The sequence below is a fragment of the Oryctolagus cuniculus genome, chromosome 4 (assembly GCF_964237555.1).
Source record: "Oryctolagus cuniculus chromosome 4, mOryCun1.1, whole genome shotgun sequence".
Classification (NCBI taxonomy): Eukaryota; Metazoa; Chordata; class Mammalia; order Lagomorpha; family Leporidae; genus Oryctolagus; species Oryctolagus cuniculus.
Genome location: NC_091435.1, coordinates 175228486 through 175251271, shown reverse-complemented (window position 1 = coordinate 175251271; position 22786 = coordinate 175228486). Strand labels below are relative to the sequence as shown.

General features: G+C 52.8%; 2 protein-coding genes across 5 annotated transcripts in view; one reads left to right on the top strand and one right to left on the bottom strand.

Annotated features, from left to right (window-relative positions):
- Nucleotides 1-1892: 1892 nt before the first annotated feature.
- Nucleotides 1893-18646, bottom strand: CDV3 (CDV3 homolog). 4 transcript variants are annotated; one of them, XM_070073064.1, is made up of 6 exons: nt 16826-17257; nt 16682-16708; nt 16203-16279; nt 7145-7290; nt 5128-5287; nt 1893-4115 (listed from the first exon to the last, which is right to left on the bottom strand). In XM_070073064.1, the coding sequence occupies exons 1-6, from the start codon at nt 16919-16921 to the stop codon at nt 3965-3967; spliced, it is 657 nt and encodes a 218-aa protein (XP_069929165.1). In that variant the 5' UTR covers nt 16922-17257; the 3' UTR covers nt 1893-3964. The 4 variants fall into 4 exon arrangements, with proteins under 4 accessions (XP_069929165.1, XP_069929166.1, XP_051691533.1 ...); XM_070073065.1 differs by lacking the exons at nt 16682-16708; nt 16826-17257 and adding an exon at nt 18590-18646; XM_051835573.2 differs by having other exon boundaries at nt 1893-3698; nt 16682-17302.
- Nucleotides 18313-22786, top strand: part of SCN11A (sodium voltage-gated channel alpha subunit 11) — a 238289-nt gene continuing 233815 nt past the window's right edge. Inside the window, exon 1 of the mRNA XM_070073066.1 lies at nt 18313-22096. The gene's annotated coding sequence lies outside the window, so the exon portion shown is untranslated. The remainder of the gene's footprint in view (nt 22097-22786) is intronic.

Sequence of the window (22786 nt, the reverse complement as noted above, 5' to 3'; positions counted from 1 at the left end):
CCAACATCCAAAACAACCAACAGCCTATTTTAAGAGAAAAGGTCCAAGTTTGAGTTCTCTGGAAAATAAGGCAAAAGGGATGGTATAGGAAATTAGCGACATTGTCACAAGCTAAGAAAAGGCACATCCCGGGCCGGAGCTGTGGCTGTGGCATAAAGGGCCCCTGACAGCCACGTGGGAGACCAGAGCTCCTGGCTTCGGTCTGGCCCAGCTCCGGCCATTGTGCCCATTTGGGGAGTGAACCAGCTGATGGAAGATGTTTGTGTCTCTCCCTCTAACGTGCTGCCTTTCAAATAAATCTTTAAAACCCACACCCTGACATTTTTTTTAAGATTTTAAACAGAATCACCCATCTGCTGATTCCCTCCGTAGCTGGCCACAATGCCATCCTCACTGCTTTTCCCAGGCCACAGCAGGGAGCTGGATCTGAAGCGGAGCAGCAGGACTCGAACCAGGGCCCATATGGGATACCAGCGCTGCAGGTGGCGGCCCCACATCCTAAATTTAACCTCAGGACCTGGGGTCAAAGACCGTGCTGAGGTCTGAAGGAAAACAGAAGCTGGTCACAGAAAACTCCTTTACTCGAAGTGTAGTGCCGACTGCAGGACACCACACTAAACATCTGTAACCACTTTGTCCCCCCGATTTTTTATGTGAAAGGCAGAGTGACGGAGATCTTCCATCTGGTTCACTCCAAAACTGGCTGCAATGGACAGGCCTGGGCCAGGCCAAAGGCAGGAACTCCATCTCATCTCCCACGTGGGTGGCAGGGGCCCAAGTGCTTGGAAAGTGGAGCAGCCAGACTCAAAGGGGCACCCCAGGTGGCAGCTTAACCTGCTGTGGCCCGACGCGGGCCCCTGCGGCCAGTGTTCCAAGTCACTCTTCCTGTCTGCTACCTGCGCTCAAGCCTCCAGGGCACACACACAGTCGAGGGCTCCCAGGCTGCTGGTCCTCACAGAGCTCCCCTGCTCATCTCGGGGCTCACCTCAGATTCTGGGGTGTTTCAAATGGACAGGTTCTACCCATCTTGTCATTTTATCGTCATTTAGAATTCTGGTTCTTCCTTGGGCTGCCTTACCAACCACTCTTCTGGGGCGAACACCGCAGCCCAGGGGGTTAAGCCTCTGCCTGCAGCCCCAGCTCGACTCCCACTTCCGACCCAGTTCCTGGTTCCTGGCTTCGACCTGGTCCAGCTCTGCCTGGTGTAGGCATGTGGGGAGTGAACAAGCAGACAGAAGCTCTCTGCCTTTCAAACCAAGAACAATCCAGAACAGAGAATGAGAGGAGCTGGGAACTCAGTCTAGCCCCTCCGTGTGGGTGGAAGGACCCCAACTATTGCAGCCATCACCCCTGCCTCCCAGGGCTGCGTTACAGGAAGCTGGCCAGGCCCAGGCACTCCCAAGTAGGAGGCAGGCGTCTTAGCCGCCAGGCTGCGTGCCTGCCCTGGGGCGGGGGAGGTAAGTTTCTGTATGTCCTAGTTTGCAAAGGGTATGTCAAGGAAGAAATTCAAGTACAAAAGTAAAAACTGTCCATCAGGCATTTTAACTCCACTATCAGGAATTGAAGTTTACTTTAGAAATTTAGAGACCACAATCCAAACTAAATCCTGAAATTAAAACATGCTGTTCCATTGAGAAGTGTGTACGCTTCTAAGGGACAAACTCCCTGATTTAAAGTAACGAAATTTCGTATCACAAGGACAAAAGCCCATGTCATCAGTGCTTTCCCAAGACAGACGACACCCCGCTCCGCAGGCAAGTCACTCCACAACTTGGGGCACATGCAGCACATTCTGGAAACGAGCCCAGCGCCACCCTCTCCCAAGGAGGCTCAAGCTGGTTTACCGTCCCCAAGGCACGGGCGAGGTGGACAATAAAAACCACATTCCACAATTCATGTGTGTACTTTTTATTGAATTTGTTAATGTTACAGAGTTCTTGCACTGTGAAACCATGCCTGAGAATCCAAAGAAATGGTACCATGGACAGCCTCATCCACCCAACCATACAGTAATGAAAACCTGATTCATGAGCATTTTGATAAATTCACAATCCTTTAAAAATTTATAACGAGTTGGAATTTAAATCTGCTGCAGGTCTTTGTATTTCTAACACAGTAAATAAAACCTCCACATATTCATCAGTTCATTCTCAATCAGAATCCCCCAACAAAATGTTGCTGGAAAAAAATGCATACATCTCAGGGAAGATATGTGGCTCGAGTCCAAGAGATTATTTAAGCTTTTTGGTTCCCAAAGGATGTCCTCCGTGTAGCCAAGAATTCCTCGTTTCCGGTTTCCTTACCCAAGCCACTGTGGCTGGCTCAGCTCCTCACCCACACACGCGGGGAGGCAGGTGCGCCGCAACCTCAGAACACAGCAGCTTTCTGCCCAGAGTGGCTGGCCGGACGGTCCCGGCAGGAGCTCCTGTAGCCTCTCTAGGAGTCCCCTCCTGCACTGACGCTGCAAGCCTGGACTCCGGTGAGGCCGCGCTCCCACTCTAGCAGTTTCATTCACCCATTTGCTTCACTCGTCATCAGCAAGTCTGAAACTCCTGCACTCAGCGAAAGGACTTACTATAGAGAAACCCAGACTGCATCAAATGGTCACACAGCACTTTGAAATATTCCTCTTGAACCAATGATCGAAACCAGGAAGTGGCCAGACTATCTCATTCGGTGGAAAGAAACTTCAGTAATCCTGGGTAGCTTCCTCTAGTCCCTGTCAAGGACTAAAAACTACTGGATGTCTTAAGCTGTAATTGTTAAAACAGAAGTGCTACAGCACCCTCTCAAAATGAACACAGACGCACCGAAAGGTGGATAATGGAACCACTGGGACAATCACTGCATCTGGAGGGTGCCCAATGCCTTACAAATCTGGGCAGAGGTACGTAAGGGTTTCTTACCAGAGATCAGGAAGATTCGTGAAACGTACACGGGTCGTAGGTGAGGCTTTGCTCCTGTCGCTTTCAAGGTGTAAGGACAGCTCAGTGGCTCCCCTGCTGGGCAGAAGCCACACTCTGCCAGCAGTGTGCAGGGCCACTCAGGCCTGGTTAGAGGCGGCTGCAGCAGCACCTGAAGACAGCCTCCAGCACCCGCTGCGTCACACAGGCGACTGGGCTCCACTCTAGGGACTGCCAAATCACGACACATGTCACAGTCTAACGCGCACTGCAGGTTATTTACTTAACCAAGCAACAAGCTCTCTCAAAGAACTTATTCCAAGTCGAAGCAAAAAAGGCCTTCATGTGGAACACCAGAAAAGCACTATGCAAATAAAAAAGTTACTAAAAGAAACGAGATTATTCCCACCCTCACCCCCTGTCCCATGTTGTGGACCCAAGTCTGGTTGGTAGTTGTGGTTACCAAGTTTCCATGATGAAGCACTACCTACACAGCAGGTCTTTGAGAGGCATGTTCCAGGAAGTGCACGTGGCCACAGCCTACTACAGAGTCTTTCCTATGGGTGGGGCAAGGCCAGGGTAACTAAGGTCACTTAAATCTTCATCTTTTACAGCAGATCAGAACCCAGGCGGCTGACTCTCTGCAGGATTTCTGATAGGAGTCCAGCAGGGCTGGTTTCATGTTCACATCAACACCCAAGAGCTGTGACCTTCTCATCCAGAAGTTGCGATCCACATGGAGTCCACATGAGGGCAGCAAATCTGAGGTAGTCAACCCTGACGAAGGCTCAGTATCTGAACATAAAAAGATTTTGGAATGACCACTAGCTGCGGGTTTGGGTTTGCAGAGTAATTACGGAAGAGTACGCCTGAACCTAGCTCACACGTTTATGCGACAACGAAAACCCCCCTAAATCCAACACAAAGAGCAGCGGTGGCACTTGAACTTCCAGAGGGCACCAGGGCCGGGCGCTGCAGGTCCAGCAGATCAGGTGACGGATGCTGCTCATGGCGGTCGGCTGTGGTCTGGTTCCCTCAGAAGGGTCAGCCAAGACCACCCCTTAATTGCACTGTGTGTGGCTGCTTCTCTGAGCTTCAAGCACAGCATACGGGTTGCCTAGCTCAAGTTTAAGGGCCTGGTGTTTTGAAGCCTCATCTCTACCTCTATGTTTGTGTCTTACTACTTCAAAGCTCTTCTCCATTTCTTTATCCCTAAGGGAAAAGAAATGTAATCAGTAATATTTCTTCATTAGGGGTTTTTTGAAAATATTCTCCCTTGCCAAAAAAAAAAAAAGAGAGGAAAGAAAAAAGCACCCCTGAGAAGAATCTTGGGGAGACAGTAAGGAGAAACTGGTAAGTAGAAGCCTATCAAATCGTGTTTAACTTCAACTGAACAGAAAGGGGAATTGTGTGCAGAGCTCTAAGGTCCCGTCCTCCACTGGGCAGTTGACTGCACCGCCTGGAAGAGCAGTCGGAGTCGAGGGCTGTGAGACGTTCCCCCTAAGACTCAGCCTCACTGTTAGCAAGTAGCAGACACTGCACCTGCATAGGAGCTGAGCAAGATTTCTCTCAGGCGAAGCGCCAGGCATTGCTCTGTGGGAACCACCAGACAGAGAGGCGAGCGCCTCCCACGTCCCGCACACCCTCTGCAGGACAGAGCAGGGGCAAGTCCAAGTGCAGGTTTAAATTCCAGCCCAAAGGCTGGGATTGGCTTAAAAGCCTCTCAAAAAAGCATCCCCACTGCTGTCCTTTACATTTCTTTCCCGTTTTACGTTCTTTTAAAGACTCAAGCCCTACATAAAACGTGTCTGCACCGTACGTGACCATAACTCCAGATAGCAGTTCACTTTGAATAGCTGATGAAATAAGACGATTTTAATATCAGATTTACAAATGCCACCATCCTATCTGTTCACATGAACTGGGAACACAGGACAGTGCTGCTCTTTCATTTCCAGTTTCCAGATCCTAAGGACTGGAGCTGGTAATACACTCACAAAGCATCTTACAGAGACGCAGTCACTGCCACAGAACCCAGGGAGGAGGCTCCGCCGTCTGCAGAGCCTGTCCTCCCAGACACCCAGAATCCCACCCTGGCTTCCGGCCGACGGCCCAGGCTTTCCCAATGAGCAGCTGTCCCAAAAGTGAGTTTTCATTTCCTAACAACAGCCCAGCCCTTGGCCAAAGCACAGAGGTCCCAACACGCAGCCATGACAGCACTTACTTCCGGCTTTCTACATGCTTGGCAGTGGACTGCAGGGACGGGAACTGTGTGTCACTGTATATCTCCGGTGGCCCTTGTGGCGTCTTCCTGGTTGTGGTTAGCCTGGCCCCAGGTGGCCTATACACACCACTAGTCGTCGCTGGTTCTGGAGTTTCTGTAACTAAAAATGTTAACCCTTTAGAGAAACTGAATCCAAGGTCTGGCATCAGTCTGCTACTCCTGCCCAACACTGAACTGCACACGTGGTCTGAGGGTCTCAGGGCCGCCTTGCTGTCTGGACGCTCTTCCCTAGGGAGGCGCTCTAGCTCCTCCTCCACGTGCAGTCTCGATCATTTTCGCAAAGAAGCTCAGTGAGCCAAGTCCCCGCGCGAGAGGAATCTGCTAGACTTGGGAGACGGCCCCGCCAAGGCTGACTTTCAGAACAGCACCCAACTGATTCCTCAGTTTACCTAGTAGTAACTATTTCTTTACCCGGATGGTTGATTAAATACAATGACACATATAAAGAAATTATTTAATAGATGAAATGCCTGTATAGTACTGATTCAAAATTCTAAAGGTGATAGATAAAAAATAATGACATGCTTAACTATTTCATCTTTACATCATCAGTGGATTTTACAGTTCTTCCCCCTTTTTACCTTAGAAAATGTAGGTAAAATAGGGAAAAAATTAAGCAACTAAGCAATTCCAAAGTCTTCCACCACAGCTAACATTTGGGTACAGCCTTCCAACTTTCCCTACCTTGCCCCACCATTTCCAACAGGATTCAACAGCGTTACGTTATGTACATATTTTCCTCAGTCAGTAATGCACCCAAGAGCCAGGAACAGCTCAAACCGGGGGTGAGGATGGGGGCAGCAATGTACCTGAGGAGAACAGGTACAAACAGGCTGAATTCACTGCAACAGTGAAAACAGAGCCTACTGACAGATAAAACCGAGATGTGCAACCAACAAGACAGAGACCCAGGTCCGCGGCCCGGAGATGGAGAGAACAGCACTGAGACAGAGCAGTGGCGGGTGGAGAGCCCGGCCGGCGCTGAGTGAGACGCCAGGCTGGGGCTCGACCTCAGAGCCACAAACATCCACGTGCGCGAGGCTGCCACACGCTGAGAAGGGCGAGAAGGCACAAGCGGGCACCACACCCAGAGCGGCCCGGCACTGCAGGCCCGGGAGACTGTGCTGGCGGGAAGCCAAGACCAAATCGTGCCCGAGGGCATGACCAAGTGTCAAACACTGATGAGGGGTCCAAAGACCTGAGGAGGAGGACCACAGACAGATGCAGTTAAAACACACATGTAGAGCAAAAAGTTAGAAAGGGTGCAAAAATGTTAACATACAGCCATCTGTCATCTGTAAGACTGCAGGTGATTTCAGTCTGTAACACTTTTCTGAACAAAATAACAGTGGCTCTCAAACTTTCTTTTCGCCAGCCCCAACCGCCCTCTATCTGATGAAATGTTTAATCCCACAGAAATCATGTGGGCCGTGTCTGTGCCCTGGCCTCCAAGCCATGTTTAAGATCTAACACTTTTCATCCCCAAGAGCAGTAACATCAGCCCTGACGAGAATCTCTGCTGCAAGACGTGACAAACAGGACGCGACAAGCCCACGCGAGACAGCCGTCAGAGCAGCGCCAGCAGATCAAGGCTCTAAGAACTCCCTCTCCCATGAAGGAGCGCTTCTGGAGCTGCACCCAACCCTTGGAAATCACTACTGAGAGTCTTAAATGAAGCGTATCCTGGAGTCCAGTAAGTAACTTCACCATCCCCCATTGTAATAAATGAATATTTAGGTGGAAATTAAAACCGACCCTGATGCTGACAGCTTCACGCGCCTGACTCCTAGCAGCCCAGAGGGCGCCGCTAAGCTCCCAAGTCCCGCTCATGTAAGCGCCGAGTCTTTACGGAGCCGCACACAGTCCCCTGCAGGAACGGAGGAGCTGCTGGGAGGCTGCCCGCCTGTGAAACTGCACAGAAACCAGACATCCTCCCGAACGCAAAACGTCAGCTTACCAACTCCCGGAGCGGGGGGCGCTTGTGCTGGAGCGGCTTTGTTCCAGGGACCTGAAGACTTCTCCGTGCCACCTCCGCCACCGCCGCCTTCCTCCCAGTGATCACCTGGATCTTCTCTCTTTTCATTGTCATCTTCTTCCTTCTCACTTTTGGAAAAGCAAACAATGAACTTAATTAGAGGCACCAGAACTGTCAGTCCTCCTACCGTGTGGCCCTGGAGAAGTCACTCAACCTCTTCAAAGCCTGAATCCTCCCTTGTGGAAAGAGAGGGAAGAGAAGAACAGACCCCACGCGCACACGGAGGGTTCCACTAGACCTGCTGTGAAAGAGGATCTCCGGGCTCCAAGAAAGGTCTGATCACCTCCACTTTTACAAACCATTTCACGCTCTCAGATTCAGAAACCTTCTGAGACACAGATGTGCCATGTGATGATCTGCCTGGCTATTCCAGCGCAGGAGGAGGAGGACGGGCAGGGGGAAACGCAGAGCACACGGCACATCCCCAGGTGACGCCAGCTCCAGCCCTGCACGCTCCACCTCCGATCCAGACTCCTGCTAATCAATGGGCCTGCGAAGGCAGAAGATGGCCCAGGTGCTTGGGTCCCTGCCACCCACGTGGGAGACCTAGAGCTCCAGGCTTCCAGCTTCAGTCTGACCCGGTTCCAGCCGCTTCGGCCACTCGGGGGAGTGAATCAGTAGATCAGAGATCTGTCACTGCTTTACAAATAAAGCGGTAAATAAAAAAGCACAATTCCCAACTATTTACAGTGAACACCTGTGGGGAGCAACAGAAAGCTTTCTGAAGCCTGAACAGTTCTCCACGGTGACCCTGCAGCTGTAAATGCTCCAAGTTTGGTTTTCTATCCCGGCACAAGGAAACAAGTCTGCCCGGCACCGGCACCGGCGCTAACGGCTCTTCTCTGACACAGGCAACAGACAGCTGTACTCTCGCACCAGACACACGTTTAAAGAAAGGGAACAAGAACGCAGTCTTTGGCTTGCCAGGTACTACAAATGCAAGATCCTTAAAAAAAAACAAATGCAAGGTTCTCTCACTGCTAACACACCACTCCAGGGCTATCTGAGGTGTGAGGGTGTTATTAAACTGGAGTTAGAATCTAAAGTAAATGATTATTTCTCGGGCTAGATTACTCTTTATTACTTTATATAAATTACCAAGTACACCTATCTCTGACCCAGGGATTTCAGTACTGTAGTTATTACTAAGTCAAACTTCCTTTTTGCAATTCTGACCTTACTGAGTATATCCCTGGCAGAGGCTCCTAACCTGCCTCCCGAGTTAATTTTTCTTGACAGTGGTGATTTGTAACAGACCTTCGGGTTCCTCCTCTCCTTCCCCATCCTGACCACCATTTCGTTCTGTCTGTAACAGCAGCTGTTTTTCAGAGCTCTGTCCTTGGGCCTCCGTTCTTTTAGACACTGTCTCCATTAGGTTTCTGAGCCATGATCAGAGCCAACAACGTGCAGATGACCCACCCTGACTCTGGACCTTGGGTATATCCTGGCTCCTGCAGGACGTGTAAGGGTGTTCCCCTTCTGTTTCTAGTCAAACAAGATTCGTCCTGCACAGCTCGATGAAATTGGAAAGCAATTTCAAAGACAGTGGCACCATCATATGGACTGCCTCCCAACCACTGGCGATTCCCGAATTGAGGCCAAGGTGGCAGCCAGGAAACTTCCATCTTCAACCTGCATTTATACAAGGTCTTACGTAAATAAAGCACTTCCGGAGGTGGAAAAGGATGAGGAATCTGGCCAAACGAGCCCTGTTTTCTTTCTCATTACCTAACTGAATCCTACGCAGTCATTTAAAACGGAAATAATATTCATGTCATATAAACCGCAACTCACTACTACAGCAGCTACGTGAAGCCTCCATGAAGTTTGCTGGCAGGGGGTGGTGGCATCTGGAGAGTAGCAACGAGCCACCAGGGACACCCACCAATATTAGAGCACATGGATTCCAATCCAGCCTCCACTTCCGACCCCAACTTCCTGCCAATGCACCCTGGGAGGCAGCAGGTGATAGGTCAAGTTTACTTGGGTCCATGCCACCTGTGTGGGAGACTAGATTGAGGGCCAGTCTCCTGGCTTTGGCCTGGCCCAGTTGTTGCAGATATTTGGGGAGTGAACCAGCAGATGGAAGCTCTATCTTGAATTAAAAAAAAAAAAAAAGTTATGGAGAATGGAAAAAAGAAAGCACATTTTCCCTGACTTTTTTGAAGCCCCCTCATATACACCTGATAAAAATACATCTAGAAAAATTTTTGAAAATGTTTTACAGAAGTAGCTACAATGTATGACTTTAATTTCTTTGTGAAGCAAGGAGTTAGGAGCAGATTCTAAAGCCAGGCTGCTGGGTTCAAATCGAGGCTTTGCTACTCATCAGCCAGGACACTGAGGCCAGCATCTAGCTTTTCCATGCCTCAGTTTCCTCTTCCATCACCCAAGTTAGCAGACATCTAGCCTAGTTTTCTGGTGCACACTGTTCAGCACTGGTGACCGTTCATTTTATTATCATTAAATAGCACATACATGTGCCACTGTTACAATGGGGGAAATACGGTTTTTGTTTGGGAAAAACAAACATGAAAACATTTGTTAAGTAGATTTTAAAAACTACCAAACGTTATAACCCTGTTTTATGTAGCTTGTTAAGTCCAAAACATGACCAAATAAGACACAGAAGACAGGATTTACCCAGGAGTCTATCAGCTACACAAACACCAGCACAGTCCCCAGGCACTGGTTTGTAAGCCCACTTGGAAAGCTATGCCAGCAGCCCATTACCGTGTGATGGGGCACGTATGTCCTCTCACACACCACACCATGACAGCCTTCAGATGGCCATTCCAATACAAAAGAGCTGTTAACTCACCAAGAGACCAGATCAAAGCTGTTCATGTCTATGCACAGATTCTAAAAAGTATTTTCCTCAAAACTGTATTAATATTCGGTGACTGATATCAAAACTCAAATCATTAGTTTGCAATAAGCCATCTTCAACAGAAAAACAAAAAACCTTTAACACTTGATTACCCAAGCAGAAAGGACTATGGGTAATTCTTAAACTGTTTTTGTATTTTTTCCAAATCCTCTAAAAGTACCTTAAGAAAAAACCCAGGGCTGGCGCTGTGGCATAGTGGGTAAAGCCACTGCCTGCATATGGGCGCCAGTTTGAGTCCTGGCAGCTCCACTTCCAATCCAGCTCTCTGCTGTGGCCTGGGAAAGCAGAACACGGCCCAAGTGCTTAGCCCTGCACTCACATGGAAGACCCAGAAGCAGCCCCCTGCTCCTGACTTCGGATCGGTCCAGTTGTGGCCATTGTGGCCATTTGGGAGGTAAAACCAGCTGATGGGAACCTCTCTCTCTGCCTCTGTCTCTCTGTAACTCTGACTTTCAAATAAATAAATAAATCTTTATAGGTGCAGGTTAGAGTCCTGGCTACTCTACTTCCGGTCTAGCTCTCAGCTGTGGCCTGGGAAACAGTGGAAGATGGCCAGCCCTTGGGCCCCTGTACCCGCATGGGAGACCTGGAAGAAGCTCCTGGCTTCAAATCCACACAGCTCTGGCCATTGCGGCAAGTTGGGGAGTGACCAATTTCTCTCTACCTCTTTCTCTCTACCTCTCCTTCTCTGTGTAACCCCTTCAAACATATAAATACATCTTTATATAAAAAAAAAAAAAAAAAAAAAAAGACTGGAACAGGATCCAACTGTGGTGCCTGAAGGTAGGCCTTGGAAAGTGATTAGGTTGGAGTGGTTGCACCAGGATGGCTTGGCTTCCTGTCCGTCCTCCAGACCCTGTCTGCAGGCGTCCTGTCAGCCACCGTGCCCTCAAAGTCCACACTAGTGGGCGTGCTCCGTCTTGGATTGTGGACCTCCAAAACTGTGGATGGAAATAACCTCCTTCCTTCTGAAGTAGCTCCTCTCAGGTATTTGCTCTATATTAAAAAAAGCTACCTAACACAACTACTGACAACATCTTAACCAAGAGTACTTTCCTTTATTAGACCTGGGACCACCTCCCTGCCTTCAGAGACAAATACAGAAATGAAAAAAACCACCATAAATTTAAAAATTCATGTAGACTCTAAGCTTCTAAAAATAAGCATAATTTGTTTAATGAAAAGGGTTGAAAATCGATACCATAAAGCCTAAGAAAATTTAGTATTTTGGGCTCTTGCAATTCTTGAAATATCAGATACAATTTCGGGACTGAAAGAACTGAAGCCAGGGATGCTAACAGTCTTGCCTAAATGCCGCAGTACGAAAGGCAGGGCAGAAATGATTTGCATAGCCCGCTCCATTTTCATGGTCGCTAGTTCAGGAGGTGTAGCTGCAACAGCCAGGCTGGGTCAGGTGGAAGCCAGCAGCCAGAAATACACCTGGGTCTCCCTGGGGTGGGAAGGAACGCAGCCCCCGCACCCAGCAAGCCGAATCAAAGGCAGAGCAACCAGGACCCCAGCTGACACTCCAGCAGCATGGCAGCCCAAGCAGCAGCTGAGCCCGCTGCCCCCACCACCCCGGCACTGCGCTTTCAAATTCTCCACCGGACAGTCAGTCCTGCTGAACGCAATGTCCACTTTCCTAAAAACTACCATGCTGCGCAAAACCAGACAAGGAAAACCTTCCGGCTTAGGGTCAAAGTGGAGTTACAGGGACCATATACAAACACTTACCCGACGACATAGTTTAAAAGAAAAGTAAAGATAGGAACCTAATTTAAAACATTTGTACAATTTTTTACATGTTAAATAGCTTAAAAAAACACATAAGTATGTTTATAAAAAAGTCAACTTTCTAAATACCAAAGCCAGAAAACACACATTGCACACATTTATTCCTACAGAAGAAAATCAGGCTGAGTCACAATAGCTAACATCTGCGTTTTTAGACACTACAATGCCACCATCAGTTCATCACCACAACTCCAACTACGCTGTCTTACGCCAGGGCCCAGGGGGTAAGATGCCAGGTGAGTCCACCACCCAAGTCAGAGTGCCTGGGTTCACGTCCCTGTTCGGCTCCTGGGTCCAGTTTCTGATATCGCAGACCCTCGGAGGCAGCAGGTGGTGGCTTCCTGCCATCACACAGGACACCTGACTGATCTGACCGACTCCATGTTCCTGGCTCCAGTGAAGCAGTTTAGAGTCAATCAGCAAGTGAGACTGTGCTCCCCCTCTACCTCTCAAAAAAAACAAATTCGAGGTATGCTCTTACACACATTGATCTGTAAAAGGCACTACTGATAGGGCGGAGCTGGAAGGATCAATGATGTAGAAAAGGACACTTACTACACATCTCCTCACAGCACGCAGGCCTCAGAGAAGGCGGAACTGGCACCCGGACCTGAAGTACCTTTTCCAGGGCTACAAAGTAGCAGATGTGCCTCCCTGACTCCCAGCCCATCCTCTTTCCCCCTACCTGTTTCCTCCTGTCCTCCCGACAGCCCCAGACGTAACTGTACAACAGTGCTCTATTCTGAGACTTGGGAAATTCATTTCCTCTGATTAGGCTGGTCAGGACCCACACCCCTACACAGTGTACTTATAAAGAACACTTAGAAGGAGACAGCATCTCCCTATCTCAAGGGACAGAACCGGAGAATCACCAGCCCAGTCCCCAACCCCCTGTTCTCCATACTATGGAGAAGCAACAAAACAAAATCCAGACTTGACAGTGTCTGTGGGAATGCTGGGCCTCTCCACAGGCCTGGCCCTGTGACGGGGACACTGTCAGAACAGAAAGGAGGATAAAAACAGCCTCAAGAATTGCGGCTGACCTCGAAGCTTAGCATGTCACTGAGATTCACCCTCGCAATCTACCCCAGGCCCCTCGTGGTACATCTCACGTCTGTGTCCACAGCACACTGCACGTCTGGAACCATCCACTGGTGCTCCTGCAGAACACGTCACATCCCTCAAGCCAGCATCACACCTCACACAGACGACCCGAACACGTGCTACAAATCAATCTAGCTTGTACTTAAAGTAATTTCTTCTGGAAGTACGTACAACTTAACCAGCTCTACCTAGTAAGTTGATTTCTCAAGAAGGTTCTCAGAAAACCACTGGGCATGAAGACCTCAATTCTTGATTGAAACATAACATTTTTAACCTCACAAATTAAATGAACTACTTCTAATTTTCTCCCAAAACTTCATTTTAAAGATGTAAGAAGCAAATGGCAGGCCCCTTTATCAACACCAATGGTTTCCCTCTCATGAGCTTGTCTATAATGACATGACCTTAAGTAAGATCTATTGAGACGCAAAATTTCACATATTCATGGTACTTAAATCTTGAATTAGTTGGTAAACATGAGACAGGACCGTAATGCAGTATTTGCTGCTACTGAAATTATTCTCCCCTTTCCAAGGTACACTCATCTGCAAAGACCCAGCACGCTAACCTAGTGTAAGGATAAGTGTCAAGAACTCGCACAATGTACAGTATCTGCAGGAACTCTTAGCACATGGAGGAGAGAAAGCACACGTGGCACAGACTGCAAGATACGAATGGTGTGTGTTTATTAACCTTTGAACTTTTCCAAGGCTGTAATCTTTCAAAGCAAAAAATTGCAAGAAAACTTAAGACTACTGTTGAGAACTTCAAAATATTTTAACTCCACTACAAATCTTCTTTTCGCTTGTGCCACAGAGCAGGCCAGGCTACATTTCTCAGAGGGAAAATACGACAATTAGAGCAGGTGTCTAAGGGTTTATACCTTCTTCCCCTACTGGAATACTTGGGGTGGATACTTGGCTCTGGCTTTTGACTCCAGCTTCCCACCCGTGCAGACCCTGGGAGGCAGTGGTTTCACGTTACTGGGTTCAGTCACCCACAGACTGAGCTCCTGGCTCCTGAATCTGGCCAAGTCCAAGCAGGCAGTTGGGGAGTGAACCAGTGAGGAGAGCACCCTCTTACATACACTAAAAAAGACACAGTCACAGACAACTATTCAAGATCTGTCTACCAACATTTAAGGCTAAGCTAGAAATTACTTCGTTTGTATGGTTTTGCTGATGCCAAGCTGAACATGTTTATTTTCTACAAAGTACTTTGTATTTTACAAACATCCTGTTCAAAGAAACCCTAAACAATCCTGAGTAGTCTCAATTTTGCTTTGAGAACTCAAATTCTCAAGTGAAATCGCTCATCTGAGGCCACATGGAATTAAAGCGGCAGAAGTAAAGTATAAACCCGGGTTTGTCTTTTCCCCAAAGAACATGATTCTGCAACACAATTAATTCCATTCCATTTCTGTGAGTAGCCTACTTCCCACGTCTACGAACCAACATGGCTTTCCCTGGGGAACTCCCACTCTGAATTTACTGTCAGGAATAAGGGATGCGATGTTTACAAGGATCCTGAGTACACATCAGGTGAAAATTCTCCTGTTCGGATTCAGTGCAGACGGTTTCTCATCCACAGCCTTTCCCAGCAGTTGTTAAGTTCCCTTACACAGTGGTTTACGGTGGACCCACGAAAGCAGATTCCTGAGAACAGCAATGGTACAGGAGCTGCCGGGTGGCCTGGTGAGGGGACGACCAGGTGCTGGCAACAGAGAAAGGCACCTATCAAAACTGGCCACCTCAGGCCACGCAGGACCGAAGCGCTCACGGCGGCCGAGACTCGCGGCTCTGACCGGCGGGCGAAGCATGCGAGCTGTTTAAGGAACTTCACCTCCCCAGGAGCAGCCCACTGGCATCAAGACTAAAAGGGCCCTGATGTGGCAACGGGATTGCTACTAAATGACAGAAAAGTACTGCTCCCATTGAAACATTCTCCAGAACCTAACAAAGCTAACTTCTAACTCCGCGAACTGCAAAGCTTCTCCCTTCATGCAGTGCTACTCCTGTCCAGGAAGTTAGAGCAAACACAGCAGTTACTGCTCCTGTCCCCAAGTGTGCAAGCAGCCGCAGTCAGGCCGAGAGGAAGCGCAGGCTGAGACCAGCACGGGTCACACCACAGGCAGCGCCTCGAGCCCAGCGGTCTCAGCCCCGCACAAGGAAACCAGGGCTGCCCACCTCAACACCTCCTGAAAGCCACCTGCAACTGGAGGGAACCACACCCCGCGCCAGGCATTGGTCCTCACACTGCTACAAAGGGACCTCAGTGGAGACGCCACGCCGCCTAACAGTTCCCACTGTCAACCGGGTCTCACTTATTCATGGAATAACCACCAGGGCATTCACGCCCAAGCTGCCACAAGTGCTCAAAAAAAATCAAAACAGCAGCCCTGGTTTCCAATGAAATTATTTAAAGCCACAAATACTGGCACTAGAAAGGTCAAAGGGCAGTTTTCGGTTAAGAAATTTACTTCTTCCGCCATGCCACAGCGTGACTGGCATTTACAAACTGCAAACCCCAAGCTGGAGGCCGCTTCTTGAGCGCATGCATTCTCCTTTCCAATCCTGAAACAAGGGAACCACATATCCACCGCCATCTGCACACAAACTGAGCAAACTACGGTCTTCAACCTCAATTTAAAAGCTACCGCCAGACTGGACCTGACAAAACGTGTCCTTAATCTCAAATCCTCCAAACCAGCCCGATTTTTTTAAAAATGTACTGTTTTCTTAACTAGCACAGGTAAGCTCTAGGACTGTAAACTCAGCTCCAGTGCTGGGATGGCTGCTGTGCTGGGGGGGGGGGGGTCCTGCCGTGCACCAGATGTGGGTTTCTCCACCTGGTGGGGGGGGGTACACCTGCGGGTTTCACTGTGAGAACACACGCAGGCTGCACTGCTCAGGAAGAACCCTCCACTCCAATGACAAAAACACCCATGAACTTGCTTAGAGCAATTTCATTGGAAACAAAAAGAACCACGTCCAACTCCCAGCACGGAGAGAAGAGGATCTGGAATGCCAAGACCCACCGCAACCATCTCACGTGGCGGGCCTGACCGGAAGGGCAGCGGGCCAGGGCGCTGGGGACCTGAGAGCCGGCAGTGAACTTGCGAGCGAGGCCGCCCAGCGCCCAGACGGACGGAACGTGCACCCTCCCTGTCCGCGATCGGCCACGACCCCTCACCTTATCTGCATCGCCTGGACTCGGAGGCCGCTGTAGTCCACCTCCTTCTGCTCAAACTCTTTCCACTCGTCTTCATCCTGCGAGAAGAAACGCCACTGGCTGAACCACAGCTCCCACACACAGCCACGAGCCAGCCGGCCGCGACCAGCGGGCGCGTCCCGGGCCCCCTGCCCCGCGCGGGCCCCGCCGCCCTCCTCGGCGGGCAGGGCGCTCCCGGGCCCGCTGCTTGCTCTCGGCCCCGCAGCGCGCCGCCGGAACCCCGGCCCGGCCCCGCCGCGCACCACGCGGCCGCGGCCCGGCCGACGCCCGCCACGCCGGGCGCACGGAGCCCGGCCCCGGAGCGCCGCGCCGCGCCGAGCGCGCCCGCGTCACGCGGCGGCCCGCGCCCCCTCCCGGCGCCCCCCGGGCAGGCGGAGGCGGGCACCCGGCGGCCGCGTGCGCCCGCCCCGGCGCCGGCCCGCGGCCCTGCGGCCCCTCACCTTCGTCACGGCCTTGGCGGCGGCGCCGGCGCCCGCGGCCCCCGCGCCCGCGGCGCCGCCGTCCCCCGGCCGGGCCCCCGCGCCCGCCCCGCCGCCCGCCGCGCCCGCCGCGCCGCCGCTCCCGCCGGCGCCGCCCGCCGCGCCCGCCGCGCTGGCCGCCCGGCTGCTGCGCTCCTTCTTCTTCTTCTTGTCCCTCTTGGCGAAGAAGTTGTCCAGGCTCCGCTCCTCCGTCTCGGCCATGGCCGCGGCCGCCTCGGCCCGGATGGGTGGGGCCCCGAGCTAGGGCTCGAGGTCGGCTCTGCGCTCACGCGGCCGGGCGCGGCGCCGCCCCGGCCCCGCGGGGGCGCCGAGGCGCGGGCAGCGGGGCGCGCGGCTCCGTCCGCGGGCCGAGCCGCCCGGGCACCGCGCGCCGCGGCAGCAGGGCAGGGTCCCGCCTTCGCCTCAGCCCGGGGAAAGGCACGCGCGGGCCGAGGCGGCAGCGCGAGGGCTCAGCTGGCGGCGGCGCGTGCGGGCGCGGGACGCGCGCAGGCCCGGAGAGGAGGGAGAGGGGCGGGGAGGGAGGGGAGTGAGGGAGGGCGGGCTGCCGACGAGAGAGGCCGCGCGCGCCTGCGTGCCTCGCTCCGCCCGCCGCTGTCGGGGGGCCGAGGGGCGGGCGGCGGGCGGAGGCGGAGGCGGGGCTTGCGAGAGAGCCAATCAGGCGCCGGGATGAGGCGCTTAGGCGACAATCCGAGCGGCGGGCGGGGCGCGGCCCCAGCGTGGGGGCGGGGCGGGGAGGGCTTATGCAAAGTATGTGACGTACGTGATGACTACAGCCTCCCCATTGGCCCAGGGTTTTGCCCCGAGGGCCGCCTGATTGGTGACTTGGCTAAAGGGGTTCAGCCTGAGGGGCGGGCGTGTCCCGTCGGGCGCATGCGTATCGTACACGTGTGTCTTCTGGCCTGTGGGAGCTGGGGCCTGGCAGTCGTCTAAACTGACGAAACCGAAAGGCGCTGTGTTTAAAGATGGTTCCGACCCTTTGCCCACCTCTAGTGCTGTCAGCGGAGGTGGGTGGCATAGAGCGAGGGTTCGTCTTGTAGAAAGAATTCAAGCGTGAGACAGGAGTGGTCAGCAAGGTGTGATGAGGCAGGGCATCCGGATGGAATGTGAGAGAATGCCCAGCCGCTCAGACTGGAGAAAGCAAGTACACGTAGTTTAGTGGACAGAGCGCACCCGGCAGGCCAGGCGGCGTCTCAGCGGAGGGCTGAGGGCTGAGGTGTCCTCGCAGGCGGGCGGGGGTCTCAGCGGAGGGCTGGGGGCTGAGGTGCACCCGCAGGCCGGGCGGGGGTCTCAGCGGAGGGCTGGAGACTGAGGTGCACCCGCAGGCTGGGCGGGGGTCTCAGCGGAGGGCTGGGGGCTGAGGGGCCCCCGCAGGCCAGGCGGCGTCTCAGCGGAGGGCTGAGGGCTGAGGTGTCCTCGCAGGCGGGCGGGGGTCTCAGCTGGGGGCTGAGGGGCCCCCGCAGGCCGGGCGGGGGTCTCAGCGGAGGGCTGGGGGCTGAGGGGCCCTCACAGGCGGGCGGGGGTCTCAGCTGGGGGCTGAGGTGTCCTCGCAGGCGGGCGGGGGTCTCAGCGGAGGGCTGGGGGCTGAGGGGCCCCCGCAGGCCGGGCGGGGGTCTCAGCGGAGGGCTGGGGGCTGAGGTGTCCTCGCAGGCGGGCGGGGGTCTCAGCGGAGGGCTGGGGGCTGAGGGGCCCCCGCAGGCTGGGCGGGGGTCTCAGCGGAGACAGGGGCTGAGGGGCCCTCGCAGGCCGGGCGGGGGTCTCAGCGGAGGGCTGGGGGCCCCCGCAGGCCGGGCGGCCAGTCTGAGACCTGTGAGGAAGCAGGCCCAGCCTTTCAGCTGCGTCCCCCCTCCCCGCCTCCTGGACAGTGCTTACCGCGGTGTCGTAGGTGAGGTTCCTCCTGGGGCTTGATTGCCCCGTATTGTACTGGGCAATGCACTTGTCAGTGAGCAGAGAGGATTCTCCCAGGATGCCTGCCTTGGGCAAGGCTGTGAAAGTTTTATTACCCAGTATTACCAGGCAGGGTAGCCCCTTGGCACTGGGCAGGGAGGAATCTCTTGGGCAGCTTTTCCGGGGGGGGGGGGTGCTGGGGCCACCTATCTAGTTATTGGGGGGCCAGCGCTGTGGCGCAGCGGGTTAACGCCCTGGCCTGAAGGGCCGGCATCTCAGCTGCTCCACTCTGCTGTGGCCTGGGAAAGCAGTGGAGGATGGCCCAAGTCCTTGGGCCCCTGCACCTGCGTGGGAGACCCAGAAGAAGCTCCTGGCTCCTGCTTTGGATCAGTGCAGCTCCGGCCACTGCGGCCAGTTGGGGAGTGAACCATCAGGTGGAAGACCTCTCTCTCTGCCTCTCCTCTTTCTGTAACTCTGACTTTCAAGTACAAAAATAAATCTTTAAAAAACAAAGTTACCGGAGTATGGGTAGCACTTTGTAAAGTAAAATATTGGGCAGCTGTATTCCTTGTTGCCGGAACGTTGTTTTCCGTAGGCCCCGTGTACACAAATACGGCTGATTTCTAACTTCCCACCTAACTCCCTCCGGTTGGGCCACCGTCTCTTTCACCTTTACAGATGCTTACTGTGAAAGAGGTACTGTGGGCTCCAAGTGTACAACAATTTTAATTAGCCAGTAGGTAGACAGGAGGGAATTGTCCCCACTCCTGTTTTAAGGGCTGATGAGAGAACTGTCACGAACACTAAGGAAATTAGTGGTAGCTCTGTGGGGTAGTTAGAGCTCCAATAAATGGAGCTCTGTGGTCTTTGCCTTTGCAATTTCCCTGTTAAAGGCTTTTTTTTTTTTTTTTTTTTTTTTTTGACAGGCAGAATTAGACAGTGAGAGAGGGAGAGACAGAGAGAAAGGTCTTCTTTCCATTGGTTCACCCCCCAAATGGCCAAATGGCTGTTACAGCTGGCGCGCTGCGCTGATCCGAAGCCAGGAGCCAGGTGCTTCCTCCTGGTCTCCCATGCAGGTGCAGGGACCCGAGCACTTGGGCCATCCTCCACTGCCCTCCTGGGCCACAGCAGAGAGCTGGACTGGAAGAGGGACAGAATCCGGTGCTCCAACCGGGACTAAAACCCGGGGTGCCGGCGCCGCAGGCAGAGGATTAGCCTAGTGACCCATGGCACCGGCCAGGTTGTCTTTTCTTACCCTGCACCTCCACTGCTGTTAAACAACCAAGTTTTGCATATGTCACAGAAGGAAAGCAGGGACATAGCCTTGGCCAAGACACACTTAGATATTATTCCCCAAATGTGAACTGTCCCCAGCACTAGGTAACTTCCTTCTGTGACACCACGTATCTGGTGATGCAGGCCAAGTTCAGTAGCGCCTCCCACCACCACCCTCTCTTGCCTTTCAAGCCAAATTAATCCTCCTCCTCGCTCCTCCCTTACTTCCTCCCTCCCTCTCTTCCTTTCTTTCCTTACTCTTTTTATGTTTAAATTTTTCTTTTTTAAGTATTTAAAGGGCAGAGACACAGAGCTCTCCCACCCATTGCCCAGGTGCCTGGAACAGCTAGAGCTATGTCAGGCCAAAGCCAGGAACTGGAACTCAGTGCAGGTCTCCCGTGTGGGTGGCAGGGACCCGAGCACTTGAGCCATCTTGTGCTGCTTCCCGGGCTGCACATTAGCAGGAAGCTGGGTATGGGAGTGAAGCTGAGACTGAAACCCGGGCACTTTGATATGGAATGTGGGTGCCCAAGGGCGTCTTGACTGCTGTGCCCAATGCCTGCTCCTCTCCCTCCCTCTTTCTTCCCCTTTCTCGTCTATGAAGCACTTATCTGGCTACATTTAAGGCAGTGCACTTTATTCAACGTTGAACTTGTGATTCCTGCTTCCAACTCCTTGATAAGCTAGAAGAGATGCTGTACGTATAAATCACTGGAATGCAGTCTTCGTTTAGGACCCCATCTATACATCATGCGCTTGAAGGAATCATGCCATGAGAAAATGCAGAGGAGGAACAGCGGGAATAGAACGTCCCGCTGCCTTTTTCAGTGTGACTGACGGAATGCTCCCAGAACTTGACTGGATGAGAAATTCAGATGAGGCTGGTAGAGACACCAGCGTCTATGGATGTGTCTCTGTAGTTGTTTTCTCCTCTGTGAGGCTGGTCTCTTCCTCTTTGATTCCCTGGCTCTGAAACCAACAGCTGCCCCTCTTCACTCTCCCCTGCCGTCCTTGTCCTGGAACCTGCTGTCACAGCCCCTCACCACCACCCAACCCCCCCTCTGCAGCACACTTTAGTTCTCACCGAAGGCATTCCCCCCCCCCCCAATGTGTCTGGACCATTCCCATCCTTAAAGCAAAACAGACCTTCATTTGTCCTTGCTAGGTGTAAAAGTGGAGCGAGGACAAGGACTCAGACCCTTCCCAGGCTTTCAGCTTGTCTGAACATGAGCATTCCCCCCTGGATCCTCTGAACTGGTACAGTGTGAAGGTAGCAGTTACCCCCAGGAAGACCCGCTGAGCTCCAACATTCTGTGAGCTGCAGAGCTGGCAGCCAGCAGCCGAGCGCAGGCCCATTGTCCTCGGGTTCTTTTCTGCTGAGCTGTTTGTTCCAAGTTCCATCCTGCTACCTAGGCTGGAAATTCCACTCGCGCTCAGCTCAAAGGAATGCAGCTCGGAGGCCAACGAGCTCACCAGGAGATGGGTGGCTGGAATCTTCTTCATTTGTGGTTTCCTCGCCAACATCTGAGAGGCAGACTCTGCCCTCCCTTCTCCACCTGGGGAGCAGCCCCACTCCCCCCTGGGAGGACTCTCCTGACTTGGTCTCTGGGCTTCAGAAGCCCAGTCCCTGTTTGACCTGCTGTGGTACTTGGTGCCTTCCTGGTATTGTGACCCACCTTTGTCCAGGAAAGAGCAACATGAAACTGTGCTCACACAGATGTGCCCTGCTGTGGGACATGACTCAGTGGACCCCACCCTGCCCTGGCTGCAAGCAGCCGCTAGCTCCCAGCATACACTCACAAATCAACCCGCGGATGACTGATTCGGCTCCCTGGAATTGCTTATATGGGGAAAATTGTGCCCTCACTGGGGAGGAAGGAGCATTCCAGTTGCCAGACTGACACCAGTTATTAATGACCACGTTGGTATGTAGACGTATGCCTCGGCCTCCCACGAGTTGAACGGCTGGATTTTATTTCTCCAGACGGAAAAGTCCCCTCTGACACAGACTGCACTGTGAGCCAGCTTTAGCTCTGTGGCAAATTCACCAAGGAAAAGCTTATCCGGGTGGCCTTTTGGGGAACCAAACAAGTGACTGGCATGAAGCAAGACCTTCTGAGTCAATCATTTTGACCACAGAGAGCAAGAGGTATAATTATGTTGCTGGGGTGTCGTGTCCCTAGCCCAGCTCCACTCCTGATCCTACTCCGTGGCCCAGTAAGTAAATGTGAACTTGTCTGGCATTTCCTTCGTCTGACTCAGAGCCCTCCCAGGCCTTGTTACCGGGTCAGTAGGTCAATGGGACTGTCTTCCTCCTGGGCTCAGGAAAGCAGGAGCTCTTCCCCGTGCCTGTCAAAGGCAAGTGCTTCTCTGTGTGTCAGGCATCCCACTGCTTGCTCCACATCAAGTGCGTGCTGTCTGAGTCAACCGTGGTGGCGGCCACAGTTCTGATTCCCTGAGGAGGCCATTTAACTTAGCTGTATCAGGGCTTTTCTTCTGGAAAGTAAGGATGAGAAGTGTGCCTACTTCTAGAGCTGTGAGGATAAAATGAGGGGAGGAATTTATTTTTATTTATTTATTTTTTTTTTTGACAGGCAGTTAGACAGTGAGAGAGGGAGAGACAGAAAGGTCTTCCTTCTGTTGGTTCACCCCCCAGTTGGCCGCTACAGCCGGCATGCTGCGCTGATCCAAAGCCAGGAGCCAGGTGCTTCTCCTGGTCTCCCATGGGGTGCAGGGCCCAAGCACTTGGGCCATCCTCCACTGCCCTCCTGGGCCACAGCAGAGAGCTGGCCTGGAAGAGGGGCAACCGGGACAGAATCCGGTGCCCCAACCAGGGCTAGCACCCGGGGTGCCGGCACCGCAGGTGGAGGATTAGCCTAGTGAGCTGGGGCGCTGACCGAGGGAAGG

Coding starts and splice junctions, on each gene's coding strand:
- CDV3 (XM_051835571.2), bottom strand. CDS start 16,921: ATGGCCGAGACGGAGGAGCGGAGCCTGGACAACTTCTTCGCCAAGAGG. Junction 16,280..16,681: donor CCGCCAAGGCCGTGACGAAG/GTGAGGGGCCGC, acceptor TTCTTCTCGCAG/GATGAAGACGAGTGGAAAGA. Junction 5,288..7,144: donor GCCCCCCGCTCCGGGAGTTG/GTAAGCTGACGT, acceptor TAACATTTTTAG/TTACAGAAACTCCAGAACCA.